Source organism: Gorilla gorilla, chromosome 20, assembly GCF_029281585.2.
Source record: "Gorilla gorilla gorilla isolate KB3781 chromosome 20, NHGRI_mGorGor1-v2.1_pri, whole genome shotgun sequence".
NCBI lineage: Eukaryota > Metazoa > Chordata > Mammalia > Primates > Hominidae > Gorilla > Gorilla gorilla.
This window is the reverse complement of record NC_073244.2, coordinates 59,764,844-59,779,267: the sequence shown is the minus strand read 5'-3', so window position 1 is coordinate 59,779,267 and position 14,424 is coordinate 59,764,844. Positions and strand designations below refer to the sequence as shown.

The following is a 14,424-nucleotide window of genomic DNA, read 5'->3' as shown; positions in this document are numbered from 1 at the left end:
CTGCTTTTCTTATCCTTTGTCCATTTTCCTACTAAGTTGCTTATCTTATTTATTTGAAGGAGCTCTTTATATATGATGGACAGCAATCCTTTGTCTGTAATAAGCACTATGAAATAAATAGAGATTTGGAGACAGATGGGAACCTGAGCCCAGAGATCTTCCAGAGTGGGCAGGAGCTGGCTCTTACCTGACTCCGGTCCTCTGGATCCACAAAGATATTTTCAGCTGTCACATTTCCATGAACATACTCATTCTCATGGAGGAACTCCAGGGCATCCAGCTGGGGGAAGAAGCAAGTCAGTGTCTGCATGAGCAGTACGACTAACACAGAGAGGCTATGGTGCAGACCAGGACAGGGAGCCCCACTATTAAGGCCTGGGGTTGTCCGACACTGTGACTGGGGGTTAAACCTGACTAAATCCGGGGTAGCATGAGGAGCCCGCTGTGACAGCACATTGAGCACGCCTCTAATCAGGCTCTCAGGGAGCTCATCAGTTGAGCTAAAGCGTGGCTTCCCATCTACTCCTTCCTGTATTTCTCTCTTAGCTGATGACAAACTCAGGAGAGGGAAAAGGGGTTAATGTCTCTCTGCAAAAATGACTCAGCACCTGTGGATATCAAAGAGCTCTTCTCACCTGTCCTAGAGAGCAGAAATAAATCTTGTTAAGCAATTTATATCTTGATCTCCAGCTCCAGCTGTCCCTATGAGCTCCAGACTCTTTTTTTGCTGTGTGTATATATATATTTTTGAGACAGGGTCTTACTCCTGTTGCCCAGGCTGGAGTGCAGTGGTACAATCACTGCTCACTGTAGCCTTGATTTCCCAAGCTCAGGTGATCCTCCCACCTCAGCCTCACAAGTAGCTGGGACTACAGGTGCGTGCCACCACACCTGGCTACTTTTTTGTATTTTTATTAGAGAGGGCATTTTGCCATGTTGCCCAGGCTGGTCTTGAACTCCTGACCTCAGGTGATCCACCTGCCTCATCCTCCCAAAGTGCTGGGATTACCAGCATGAGCTGCTGCGCCCGGCCAATTCTTTGACTGTGTCTGCTGCCCGAGTGTCAGCTACATTCTGATCATATCCCCAACCCTCTTTGACCCCAGGGCTCAACTGTCCACCAAATTCTGCTCGTTCTCCTCCTATAGACTCTCCACCCCCGGGGCCCAGGACTCTCCTCAGCCTTGTCCTCTCCCACACGGACCCTCACTCAGATTCTTCTCCCCATTCCAGTCCCTCCCCATATGGCCCCTGAGGGCCTTTCTGTACCCAGAGCTGACCCCGCCCTCCCCTAATCCCAGCACTCTTGTGGCTCTCCAGTGCCCTCAAGACAGATCCCAGCCCCTCAGCCTGCTGTGCGAGGCCCCGTGTGATGTGGTCACCGCTGACCTCTCCAGACCAACTCCATCTCTTCCGCACTGCAGTGCCATACTGCAGATACTGAACATAAAGAACTTAGGACTCAGCATGTCGCTCCCTTGGTACGTCCATCCCTCCAGCGATGCAAACTGGGCCCTCTTACTCTCAATCACAGCAGGGGCCGCTTCTATTCAGAGCACTTGTCATAGTTTGTGCAACTGTTTGATTCACTATTGGCCCCTCCCACTAGACTGTGAGCTCTAAGACACAGAAACCATGTTTATGCTGCTCCCTGCTCTGCACCCAGCCCCGGGGACAGCGTCTGGCACCCAGCAAGTGCCTGATGAATATTTAATGGGGATGAATGAATGAACTAATGAACAAATGCCATATGCTCTCCCTTCCACACAAGCCTTGCCCCAGCTGTATCCTTGGCCGGACCATCCTCTCCTCATCTATCCTCTGCCTCTTCCACCCAGCACTTTGCTATTTCCACTCATCCTGAGAGTCTTGGCTTAGAAACACCCTCCACCAGGAAGCCTAATCTAAGCCTTCAGTTTGAGGCCAGGGCTCCTTCCTCCAATGCTCATGGCCCCCCAAGGGCCCTCCACAGGACTGACCACCCATCATCTCGGCTCTAACCGCCTGCCATGGCAGTCAGTGAGCCAGCCCCCAGTGTGCAGCGGAGGGAGGTGGGGGCCGGATGTGTCAATGACTAAAGCGCCTGCTAAACTAGGATGTGATGTGCCCTCCCCAACGCGGCAGCTGAGCAACTTCTGGGTACGCACCAGTCGGCAGGCCACCTGCAGCACAGACCTCTCTGACAGCACATGCTTTGGGCTGACATCCAGGGCCGACTGAAGGCTCCTCCCCAGGCTGGGTAACACCAAGAACCTGGAAGACACAAGCACCCCAGGAGGTGGGAGATGAACAGGGGAGAGAGGAGTACCGGCCGCCAAGGATGGACTGTTGCGTGGGCTGCAAGGTCCTGGTCCCAGGTGAGATCAAAGGTTCTGACTGGCTGGGCAGCAAACTAGATCAAAACTATGAGAAGGCAGGAAGCAAAGACCTGGCCCATGGCTTCGGGGTCCCAGCCATGCCTGGAATCACAACAGGAAGAAGAGGAAAGAGGCCGGTGAGGCAAGCAGTGAGCAGAGCAGCTCACCTGTATTTGTCCTGGTGAACACCGAAACCCATGCAGGTAGGGATGGCCAGCAGTGGGGTCGAGTACAGCTTCTTCCACTTGTTGACTGCGGAAAGCAGGGGCTTGAGGTTAGAACCCACCCAGTCCCAAGCCCATGGCAGTAAGAGCTAGTTCTCAGAGAAGAAGCACAGAGTGCCCAGACCGCCTCTAAGTCTCCTTGTTGGAGGTGACAACATTGTGGGTGGGTGATGGTGGGAAGGGGCTGGTGACGGGGAAGGCATGGGTGACCATGAATGTCTGTGATCCAGGTCTGCAGGTGATGGGGTGAACATGGTGGCTCTGGAGGAAGCATATACAAGTCTGGAGTGCAGAGATGGGATAATGACAGGGTTACTTCCGAATTCACACATAGAGCTAACAAGATCAACACGTGTCTAACCTAGCCATGGCATCACCGGAATGTGCCTCTGCCTGTCTTCCAGATCTCAGTGGGGTGGACCAGAACCAATGGCAAGCTGATGCTAGTTTAACAGCTGGCTATCCAGGGAAGGCAGTCCTGATGGGTAGCATTTGCTAATTTCTTTTTTCTTTTTTTTTTGAGACGAAGTTTTGCTCTGTCGCCCTGGATGGAATACAATGGCACGATCTTGGCTCACTGCAACCTCCGCTTCCTGATTTTAAGCAATTCTTCTGCCTCAGCCTTCCATGTAGCTGGGATTGCAGGCTTCTGCCACCAGGCCCAGCTAATTTTTTTTTATTTTTTATTTTTTTTGAGATGGAGTCTTCGTCTGTCACCAGGCTGGAGAGCAGTGGCATGCTCTCAGCTCACTGCAGCCTCCACCTCCCAGGTTCAAGTGATTCTCCTGCCTCAGCCTCCCGAGTAGCTGGGATCACAGGCACGTGCCACCACATCCAACTAATTTTTGTATTTTTAGTAGAGATGGAGTTTCACCATGTTGGCCAGGATGGTCTCGATCTCCTGACCTCATGATCCGCCCGCCTCGGCCTCCCAAAGTGCTGAGATTACAGGCATCAGCCACCACGCCCGGCCTTTTTTTTTTTTTTTTTTTTTGTATTTTCAATAGAGATGGGTTTTGCCATGTTGGCCAGGCTGGTCTCGAACTCCTGACCTCAGGTGATCCACCGGCCTCTGCCTCCAAAAGTGTGGGAATTACAGGCATGAGTCACTGCGCCCGACTGCATTTGCTAATTTCTGCAGTGTAAATAAATACTCCTGCTATGGCCAACTCCAAGCTACCAACATGACATGACTGGAGGTGGGGTGGGAGAGATGTACAGGGGAGGCCATCATGCAGCATTCTCACCACACAGAGACAACAGTGCACACAACCTCACTGGCAGAGATCACAGGACATGTAGGAAATAATTAGGAAGTGATGAATTTCTGAGGGTTCATTACCTTTGTTTTGAATATAATTTATTTGTAAAATTACGTAACTTATTTTATATATTTTTTGAGACTAAGTCTCACTCTATCGCCCAGACTGGAGTGCAGTGGCATGATCTCGGCTCACTGCAACCTCCATCTTCCAGGTTCGAGTGATTCTCCCGCCTCAGCCTCCCATGTAGCTGAGATTACAGGCACACGCCACCACACCTGGCTAATGTTTGTATTTTTAGTAGAGATGGGGTTTCACCATGTTGGCCAGGCTACTCTTGAACTCCTGACCTCAGGTGATCTACCCACCTCGGCCTGCCAAAGTGCTAAGACTACAGGCATGAGCCACCACGCCTGGCCTATATAATTTAATTGCTAATACTGGCTGTCTGTAACAACCAGCTTGCCATCTTCCTAAAAATTTATTTTTATTTTTATTTTTTTTGGAGACAGGGTCTGGCTCTGTTGCCCAGGCTGGAGTGCAGTGGCACAATCACAGCTCACTACAACCTCTGTCTCCCGGGCTCAAGCAATTCTCTCAGCTCAGCCTCTTGAGTAGCTGGGATCACAGGCACATGCCATTACACCCGGCTAATTTTTGTATTTTCAGTAGAGATAAGGTTTTGCCACATTGCCCACGATGGTCTCAAACTCCTGGCCTCAAGTGATCTGCCCACCTCAGCCTCCCAAAGTGCTGGGAGTATAGGCGTCAACCCACGCCCAGCCTGAAAATTTAATACTTGGCTTCCAAGAGCTGGTGTGAGCCAGTCACAACACACACTGAAGCCTGAGGGGTCACAGGAGTCAGGTTATGGACACAGATGGGAGCAAACCTGGGCCTTTAATCTAAGCCCACCCTTCTCATGCCTGCAGGTAGAAGTCAGGTGCTGTGACCAAGTTGGCGCCCCCCTCACTCTCCCCTCCTTGCCCAGTTCCCTGTCAGGTACCTTGCAGAGGCTTGGCGGCCCGCTGGAAGAAGTTCTGCTCATTGAACAAGCGCCCATCCTTGGCATCCTGGTGGGGGACAGGAGGGGCAGAAGGCTGTCACACTGAAGTCTCAGATAAGGGCCCCCAGTCCCCACTGGCAATTTGTTACTCCCTCGATGACCAGGCTCCTCATCAAGTCCCCACATCGGAGCCAAATTCCTCAGGTACTGCACACAAACACACATCAGAGACTGCGAGCTACCTTGCTGTACCCAGGTTCCTTTTCTTTCTCTTATGGTAAGAGCCACAGTGTTCCCTAGAATATAGCCTTCAGCATAAAAACTACGTTTCCCAGCCGCCTTTGCAGTGAGGAATGACCACATGACCAAGTTCTGGCCAATGAGGATGTGAGCAGAAGAAATGTGGGCAACTTCCAGGTTATGCCCTTAGTGGGCTGGGACAGGCTCTACCTTTCCTCTTCTGTTCCAGCTGGCTGCAATGCAGATGTGATGGTGGAAGCTGAAGCAGCCACTACGGCCCAAGAGATGCAGGTTATGCGTTGAAAATGTTGGTGCAAAAAGAGAGAAGGAAACAGGGCCCCTTGTTTATAAAACCATCCTATCAGCTCTGGAAAACTGCCCCTGACTTTTAAATGAAAAAGCAATAAAACATCATCTTGCCTAAGCCACCATTAATATTAGGTATTTGTTAAAATAACACTAAATGGCCAGGTGTGGTGGCTCAGGCCTGTAATCCCAGCACTTTGGGAGGCTGAGGCAGGTGGATCACTTGAGGTTAGGAGTTCTAGACTAGCCTCGCCAACATGGTGAAACCCTGCCTCTACTAAAAATACAAAAATTAGCCAGGCATGGTGGTGCATGCCTGTAATCCCAGCTACTCGGGAGGCTGAGGCAGGAGAATTGCTTGAACCTGGGAGGCGGAGGTTGCAGTGAGCCAAGACTGCACCTCCAGCCTGGGTGACAGAGTGAGATTTTGTAGCAAAAAAAAAAAAAAAAAAAAGCACCAAATATTTTAATTAAACACAACTCATGCAGCTGAGTTCTTAAGAGTATAGAGTCAAACAGATCTAGGTTCAAACCCCAGCTCTGCCATTCATTCATTCATTCTTCCTACAAAGCCTCCATTATATGCTGAGTATTATTCTGGACATTGGGGATATAGCTGTGAAAAAAGCAACCTGCGTGCTGGGTGCACCTGGGCAAGTGACTGAGTCTCCATTTCCTCATCTGTTAAATAGGAACATGGAAGCCATCCCATAGGCTTGCTGAAATAATTCAATGACATAGTAAACACACATACACACACACACACGCACACACAAAACCCCAAAGAAAACCAAAAGGCTGGGTGTGATGGCTCATGCCTATAATCCCAGCACTCTGGGAGGTGAAGGTGGGAGCCCAGGAGTTCCAGACGAACCTGGGCAACACAGGAAGACCCCATCTCTACCAGAAAAAAAAAAAAAAAAAAAAAAAAAGCTGGACGTGGTGGTGCATGCCTGTGGTCCCAGCTACTTGGGAGGCTAAAGTGGAAGGATCACTTGAACCTAGGAGGCTGAGGCTGCAGTGAGCCTTGATTGCACCGCTGCACTCCAGCCTGGGTGACAGAGAGAGATCCTGTCTCAAACAAAAATCCAAAAGAATTAAATGACATAATGCTTGTGACACTCAGCCCAGGGACTGTCACATAATAGGTTCTCAATAAGCAGGTGCTGCTACTGGTCATTAGTGAGCCTGGCTCCCTGCCCCATCTTCTCCTCTTCTTGTCCTTCCTTTTCTCTTTTTGCGTCCTGGAGTCCTCCCCACGATGCTGGCGAAGCCCATAGTGACTGACGCGAGCGACGTGGGCACAGCCATGTAGCCCCTGAGCAATCTCATGTGGGGTATTCATGCCTGCCCCACTCCCCCAAGGGGGCAGCTCCTTCAGGGCAGGAATTGGGTCTGACCCATCTCTGCAGATGTCCCCAGCACTCAGTTCACAGGAGGTTGCAGGAAAGGCTTGGTGAATAATAAATGAATAAATGGATGGATGAACACCACTGGGCATTCAGCCCCTGACCTTTCAAATGCTTCAGAACAGAGCTGCCTTCCCAGTGGATGGGGAGGGTGAATGTCTTCTGGTTGGCCCAGTGCCCTGTGCTCCCCTCCCAGCCCATCCCTCTTCCCGATGGGACTGGGACATGGCATGGCTCCCGCCAGACTGGAAGCTTCTCCAGGGCTGAGCCTGGGGCCAACTCATCATCACCGAGTTTTGAGCCTCAGGAAATGTTGATGAGGTCAGATGCACGAACAGAGAGCAAGGCTGTATTTCTAGGATGATGAGCGTAATTACAGTAGTAATAACAGGAACAGCTCAGGTTGATGGGGTGCCTACTGTGCCAGACACACCTGAACCATGCAGAGAAGTGTTAAATGGGACACGGTAGCTGCCCCACTGGGAGGATTCAATGAAGCAGTGCTTATGAAACACAGCCCGGCTCAGGCAATGCCAGGCTCTCAAAGCAGGTGCTACCCACCACTAGTGAGCCCGGCTCCACACCCCACGCTCTGACCCACTCTCATGGCCTCCACCTAGGGCGGAGGGAGGGCAACCGACCCAGCTGTCCCCGGTTTTCTGGGGTGTGAGACAATTCTGATAAACAAAAAGAAAATAAGAGTCACCCATAATCCCAGCACCCAGGGATGATGGCGGGGCTATGAGCCACCATGATGCCCTTCTGTTAGGCACCTCCTCTGTGTGGAAGGCGTGATTCACCCTCGTGGCCACTCTCCCTTTCTCTGTTTGTTTCCTTTTAGCCCCAACCTCGAGTGCACATGTCCTGTCTGCTGAGACTCATGCTCGGCACCTGATTTCACTGAATCCTCAGCACAGGGACCCCATCTGCTGGGTTCTCTTTTGGACCCCACACCCAGCACGGTGATACACAGTAGGTGCTCGATACGAGCACGCTGCGAGGCTGGTGGTAGGGGGCAGATGGGCCACACCCTGTGGGTATTAGTGGCTCCATTTCACAGATGAGGAAACTGAGCTCTGAGGGGGATGGGCTTGCCCAGGTCACACAGCAGGGAAGTATCAGAGCCAGACTTGGGTGGATCCAACTGTGGGTTTCCAACACCCTGGGATGATGGAGAACTGGGCGCCTGCCCCGCCCACGGTCTTAATACTCCTTGCAGGTGGGGACCCTGGCCCCCGGCCGAGCTCTCCCAGCTGACAGAGGGGCTCAGAAGTCAAGGATGTGTTTGTGAAAGTCCCTCCCCTCCAAGCTGCCCCCCACCTGCAGGGTCACTTACCAGTTTGAGCGAGAACTTTTGCTTCTGTGGTCCTGAGTCACAGGTGAGGGCGGAGGTGGGTGCAGCTGTGGGGGAACAAACAAGGGAGTGAGGTTATAACCACGCGGAAGGTCAGGGTCATCATCCCCAAACTTCCCAGCAATGAGAAGCGGCTCTGGTGCCCTGCTTCCAACAAGGTCAAGCGCACTCTTGGCTCTCACGACCTGCTGCTTCCTAGTTTTAAATAAGCTTCTTCTTCCTCTTTCTCTCTGTCACTATCCAGCCATGCAGGAAGGGCTAATGCAGCAGGCCTGAGACGGCTCTCCTGGCAAGGTCTGGGACCCTGGATTCCGGGAGGGCTCCCAGAATCCCCTAAGTGAGTGGGGCTCGCTGAGCCTAAACTGCTTGTGCAATCACTGTGGTTTCTGTGCAACACCTGCTTTCCTCTGGGGAACCTGGGATGCGGATACATGTCAGACAGAGGGGGCCACATGACTACTCCCCAATAACAGCCCCAGGCACTGAGCCTCTGAGGAACTTCCTGGTGGACAGTTCCCATGTACTGTCACAGCCTGTGGCTGGGCAATTAGGTGAGTCCTAGGCAGTGACTTCATCCAAGGCCACATCCCAGGGTGACCCACGTCCAGTGACTGATTGAGGTGGACATAAAGGCCCAGCCTCTCCTGGCCCAACACGGACGCACGCTGAAGGACCACTTTTGCTCCAGAGCCCTGCAGGGTCGGCTGAGGCCATCACTGGGCTGCATCACAGCCCCACCTCCCGCTCCTTACCCCCTCCTTGGGTTCTGATCCCTGAGGCAGCTCCCCATAAGCACCCTGCATGCTTGTCCCCCGACAGAGCCTGCTCCAGGAGCCCTTACTGTTCATTTACAGACCTCACCACGTCTCTGGCCCTGTGCTAAGTGTGGGCTTCACATGCATCGTCCCATCTGACAGATGAGAAGAGGAGAGAGGCCAAGAAACGCCAGGCTGACCAGGGTTCAAATCCCAGCTCCTCCATCTGCTCTCTGTATGACTTTGGGCCTCCATTTGCATGTCTGTAAGATGGGAGCAGTAAGGCCTACCCCGAGACTGGCTGCAAGGACTCAACAGGCTGGCAGGAGTAAGAGCAGCACCAGCGATGTGTGCAGCAAGAGTCTGCATCCCCCTTCACGCACACTGCTCAGTGAACCCACTCAGCCCAGAGCCCAGCACGGAGCCTGGCACATCAGGATTGCTCCACAGGTGGTGGCCTTAAAATATCCCCATAACACCAGGGCTCCCCAGCCGGGGAGTGGCAGAGCTGGCTCAACCTGGGTCTAGCCCATCCCAAAGCCCATGAGTTGAGCTCTTGTCGCCCGCACATCTGACTCACGCTGGTGTCCCTCCTTCCTCTGTTCTCATCGTTCCCTCTCTCCCTTCATCATCGAGGCTGGTATCGTCTAAGACACTGAGCTGAGGGATGGGGGGTGACAAAGTCACCCAGAAGCCATCCTTGCCCTCAAGAAGCTCCAGCTGGAACAGGGTTGGGAGCCAGCTCTACACGTTCAAGGCCAAGGGTGCTCTGAGCCCAGGGGAAGAGAGGGAGACGTATGCAGGACCCGCATCTCGGGGAAAGAAAGATCCTTTCCAGCTGTGGGGAGAGCACTGGGGGGATCATGCAGGAGCAGGCTGTGACATCATGACCAAGCATCCGCCCAGCTCTGGAACCCAGGCATAGTAACAGTGCCTGTCTCTCAGAGGCACCATGAGGTTAATGACAATGCGTACATGCCCGGTACTCAGAGGCAAGCAGGAAAAGCTGGCAATTTGATACAATTTTATAATCTGCTTTGCAGATTATAAAAAGCTTTTCTCTTTCACTTTTCTAACTGGCCCTGCAGCCAACAGCCTGGAAAGCTAGCTGGGCAATTTTCATTGTAGAGGGAGCCAAGGGAGGCCAGAAGGGAAAAGGGGCTTGGCCAAGGGCCCCAGCAGAGACAGGCCACAAGCCCAGGGCTCTAGACTCTGTGATCTAGGGTGGCAGATCCAGGTTTCTGCTTGCCAGAAACCTGACACATGGAAAATCTCTACATGTGCCAAATGAAGACCAGGGCGTGGCAGGCAGGCAGGTGAGCACCTCCCCATCCCAAAGGTCAGCTGGTCCTGAACTTGGAGCAGGAGCACTGTTCTGGGACCCATCCTGACCCTAACACCAGAAAGCACATATACGGCAGTGGCCGTTTTCCCGGCATCACTCTACTCATTTCACTCTCCTGACTGCAGCCCTGTGAGGGCAGTAGCATTACCATCTCCCCTCTGCAGATGAGGAAACTGAGGCACAGGGTCATGCTGTCATTTGAAAGGTCAAGCGACAAGCGGCAAGCAGAGGCAGCCCAGCCCACCGCTGAGCTCCAGGGTGCCCCATGCCTTCCACCTCCCCAGGCCCTGCTGGGGACCCTGACTGACTTCTCCCCTCTGGCCTCCAGAAGGAATCAGCAGAGCCAACACCTAAACTTCGTACCCAGTGATTTTGGACTTCTGGCCTCCAGAGCTGTAGGGGAATAAGCATGTGCTGTGTTAAACCACTCACTGTGGTAACTTGTTACAGCGGCCACAGGAAACTAACACAAGCCCCACCTTTCATCTGCAAAGGCAGAAGCTGCAGAGGGCCAGCGTGGGCCTGACCCTGAGCTGCTGCTCACGGGCAGCTCTCCCAAGTGCACCGCAGTGAGCAGCCGCATGGATTCATGTGACTGATGACGGATGGTGGCTCTCCCCTATAGCTCAGCGAGGCCCGGGATATATGACATTAAGTTCAGTACTGGACAGAGACACAAGAGTTAATAAAATGCTTAGAGCATGGCGCAGAGAGTGGGGTAAAGTGTCCACTGCTCGAATAACCGTAACGATTCAGCTTGTTCTTGTTGTTTTACTGTTATTGCTTTAAATTACGGGACATACAACTCCACCATCTCTTCTTGACTGGTGCAAACTGGCAGAAGAAAAGGGCAATTTGCTCTGGGGCGATGTCACCCAATGGTGGTGTGTCCCCAAATGCAAGCTCCGCATCAGCAGGGTCTTCACCAGCCCCGCTCTCCCTGCACTGTCTGTGCTGGCACTGTGGCCAGGCACATGAAATGGTAGGTGCTGCTTAAAGATCCACTGAGCAACCGGGCGCAGTGCTCACGCCTATAATCCCAACACTTTGGGAGGCGGAGGCAGGAGGATGGCTTGAGGCCAAGAGTTTGAGACCAGCTTGGCCAACATAGTGAGATCGTCTCTACTTTAAAAAATAAATAAATAAAGGGACTGCTGAAGGAATGGATGGCTCACACAGGCTGGGCGCTGGGGTTTGCTATTTTTATCAAACAACCTGAGTCATACAAGGGAAAACCAAAACCACACTGGCCCAGAGTAGCTCCTCCTGTGCTTCCACTGTGGGTTTCTGGGGGAGGGCAAGCATGGTTTCTTCTCTCAGGAGCTCCTGGCTCTGTGTGTTTTCCTCTCCTTCTCCCTCTTCCTTCCCCGCCCTCCTGCCCTCTCCCCACCCTGCTCTCTCACCTCAATCTCTTTCTCACTGTTGGTTTTCATCTTTCTCCCTTTCTCCTCCCTCTGTGCTCCTCGGCCCCTCATTCCTTCTCATCATGATTCCTTCTCGCTCTTTCTCCCCGCCCTCTCCTTCTCCTTTCTCTCCCTTTCTTGGGAGAAGCCAGAGTGCCTACTACTTCCAGGCTGTGTGCCCTTGGGCAAGTAACTTCCTCTCTCTGTACCCCAGTTGCAGGATGGGGTAATATGGGTGCCTATCTCACAGTGTGGCTGGCAGCATTACGTGGGTAAGACACAAAGAGTTCCCAAAGTGTCTGGCATGGGATCCTGCCTGTAATCCCAGCACTTTAGGAGGCTGAGACGGGAGGATCGCTTGAGCCCAGGAGTTTGGGACCAGCCTGGGCAACACAGTGAGACTGTCTCTATTTAAAAAAAATTTAAAAATTAGCCTGGCTTGGTGGCGCCTGCCTGTAGTCCAAGCTACTCGGGAGGCTGAGGGGGGAGAATCACTTGAGCCTGGGAGGTTCAGGCTGCAGTGAGCCGTGATTGCACAACCGCACTCCAGCCTGGGTGATGGAGCAAGACTCCATCTCTTAAAAATAAAAGTGCTGGCACAGGTGAGTGCTCCCTAGGTGTTAGCCACGGCCCTCTTTCTCTTGCTCCTGCTTGGTTTTGGTCACACTCTTTCCCCTCTCCCTCACCTTTCCTGGCCCTGCCTATCTGTCCCTCTGTTATTAACACTGCCTACCTCTGCCTGGGAAGGACCCTGTACAGTTTTCCAAGTGCTTGGCCTCCATCTCCTATCATCATTTGAGCCAACAGCCCCAGGAGACAGCGGGCAAGGCGTTATCTCACTTTTCCAGTGGAGGACATCAAGGCACAGAGTGCCTGGGCTGTTTGCTGGGGCTCCCTCAGTGTGTCGGAGCCAAATCAGAACTCAGATTCGGGGCTGTCTGAAACACCAGCTGTCCTGCCCGCCTGCCCAGACTTCAAGGCAGGGATGGCCAACGGAAGGCTCAAAACTGTCTACATGCTTGTCTGGCCAGCAGGCACTTCCAATTCAAAGATTTCCTATTGAAATCTAGATTTCAAGCTTTTCCTGGAAAACTTGGAAGATTCTGGAGCCCAGAGCCTAATAATTCACACCTCTGGGATCCATGTTCCTCATGTATAAAATGGGGATAGGGATAGTACTGACATCGTAAGGCTGCGGTGAGAATTTAGCAAACCTCTGCCCATCAAATAACTTGTAAGCAAATATTCACGGCAGCGTTACTCATAACAGCCCAAAGCGGAAACAACCCAAACGCCCATCAGCTGCTAAGTGGCTAAGCCACACGGGGTGTTCCCATACAGCGGAATATCACGCAGCCATAAAAGGAGTGCGGCAGTGACGCGCCACGGCATGGATGCACCTTGAGCACACGCTGCTGGGTGAGGGATGCCAGACACAAGAGGCCACACAGCGCAGGACTCCGCTTCTGTGAACACCCAGAAGGGGCAAATCCACGGAGGGAGAAAGGCGGTTAGTGGCTGCCAGTGGACTGGGGGAAGAATCAGAGTGATGGCTCAGAACTACTGGGTTTCTTTTTGGGGTGACAGAAACGTCCTGGAATTAGATAAGTGACGATGGTTGCACAACACTCTGAATATCCTGAAGGCCACTCAGTTGCATCCTTTAAAAGAATGAATTTTCGTGGTGGCTCATGCCTGTAATCCCAGCACTTTGGGAGGCTGAGGTAGGTGGATCACTTGAGGTCAGCTGTTCGAGACCAGCCTGGCCAACATGGTAACACCCTGTCTCTACTAAAAATACAAAAAAATAAAAATAAAAAATAAAAAAATTTAGCCCGGTGTGGTGGCATGCGCTTGTAATCTCAGCTACTTGAGAGGCTGAGGCAGGAGAATCGCTTGAACCTAGGAGGTGGAGGTTGTAATAAGCCGAGATCGTGCCACTGCACTCCAGCCTGGGTGACAGAGCAAGACTCTCTCTCAAAAAAAAAAAAAAAAAAAAAAAAAAATAAAAGAATAACTTTTTTTTTGACATGGAGTCTCACTGAATCATTTTTTTTTTTGAGACGGAGTCTCGCTCTGTCACCCAGGATGGAGTGCAGTGGTGCAACCTCGGCTCACTGCAAGCTCTGCCTCCCGGGTTCACGCCATTCTCCTGCCTCAGCCTCCCAAGTAGCTGGGACTACAGGTGCCAGCCACCACGCCCGGCTAATTTTTTGTATTTTTAGTAGAGACAGGGTTTCACCGCGTTAGCCAGGATGGTCTCGATCTCCTGACCTCGTGATCCTCCTGTCTCGGCCTCCCAAAGTGCTGGGATTACAGGCGTGAGCCACCGCGCCTGGCCAATAAAAGAATAACTTTTATGTGAGTTTTATCTCAATTAAAAAGTTCCAAAAAGAAAAGAAAGGAAAAGAAAAACCCATGTAAAGTGCTTAGAACAGGCCTGGCCTTGCAGAAGCACTCGATATTTATTACAGTTAATACTAATACTACTGCCATAATTATTTTCCTCATTGTAACAGAGTCTGAGCTTTTCAGCCTTGTGCCTCCCTCCTCCCCTTCCATCCCACACCTGGGTGAGCAGATGAGCAAGCTTGGGTGCTCCCTCCTTTAGGGTGTGCATCCACGAGACTCAAACCATGCATGGTGTTGGCCCCTGTGCAGAAACCCTGAGCCCAGCCCCACCCCCAAGCATGATGAAACACCTGATCAGTCTCCTTTCCTCACTCTCAAGGCATCTCAGATCTGTGTGGGAGGCCTGCCTGC

At 52.2% G+C, this 14,424-nt stretch overlaps 1 protein-coding gene across 9 annotated transcripts in view; it reads right to left on the bottom strand.

Moving 5' to 3' along the window:
- Positions 1–14,424, bottom strand: part of VRK3 (VRK serine/threonine kinase 3) — a 49,203-nt gene that overhangs the window by 16,177 nt on the left and 18,602 nt on the right. For all 9 annotated transcript variants that reach the window (XM_019014977.4, XM_019014979.4, XM_055369869.2 and 6 more), the window contains 5 exons: positions 8,141–8,205; positions 4,850–4,916; positions 2,525–2,609; positions 2,148–2,253; positions 188–280 (listed from right to left, as the gene is read on the bottom strand). In XM_019014977.4, the coding sequence (XP_018870522.1) occupies positions 188–280; positions 2,148–2,253; positions 2,525–2,609; positions 4,850–4,916; positions 8,141–8,205 (416 nt within the window). The remainder of the gene's footprint in view (positions 1–187; positions 281–2,147; positions 2,254–2,524; positions 2,610–4,849; positions 4,917–8,140; positions 8,206–14,424) is intronic.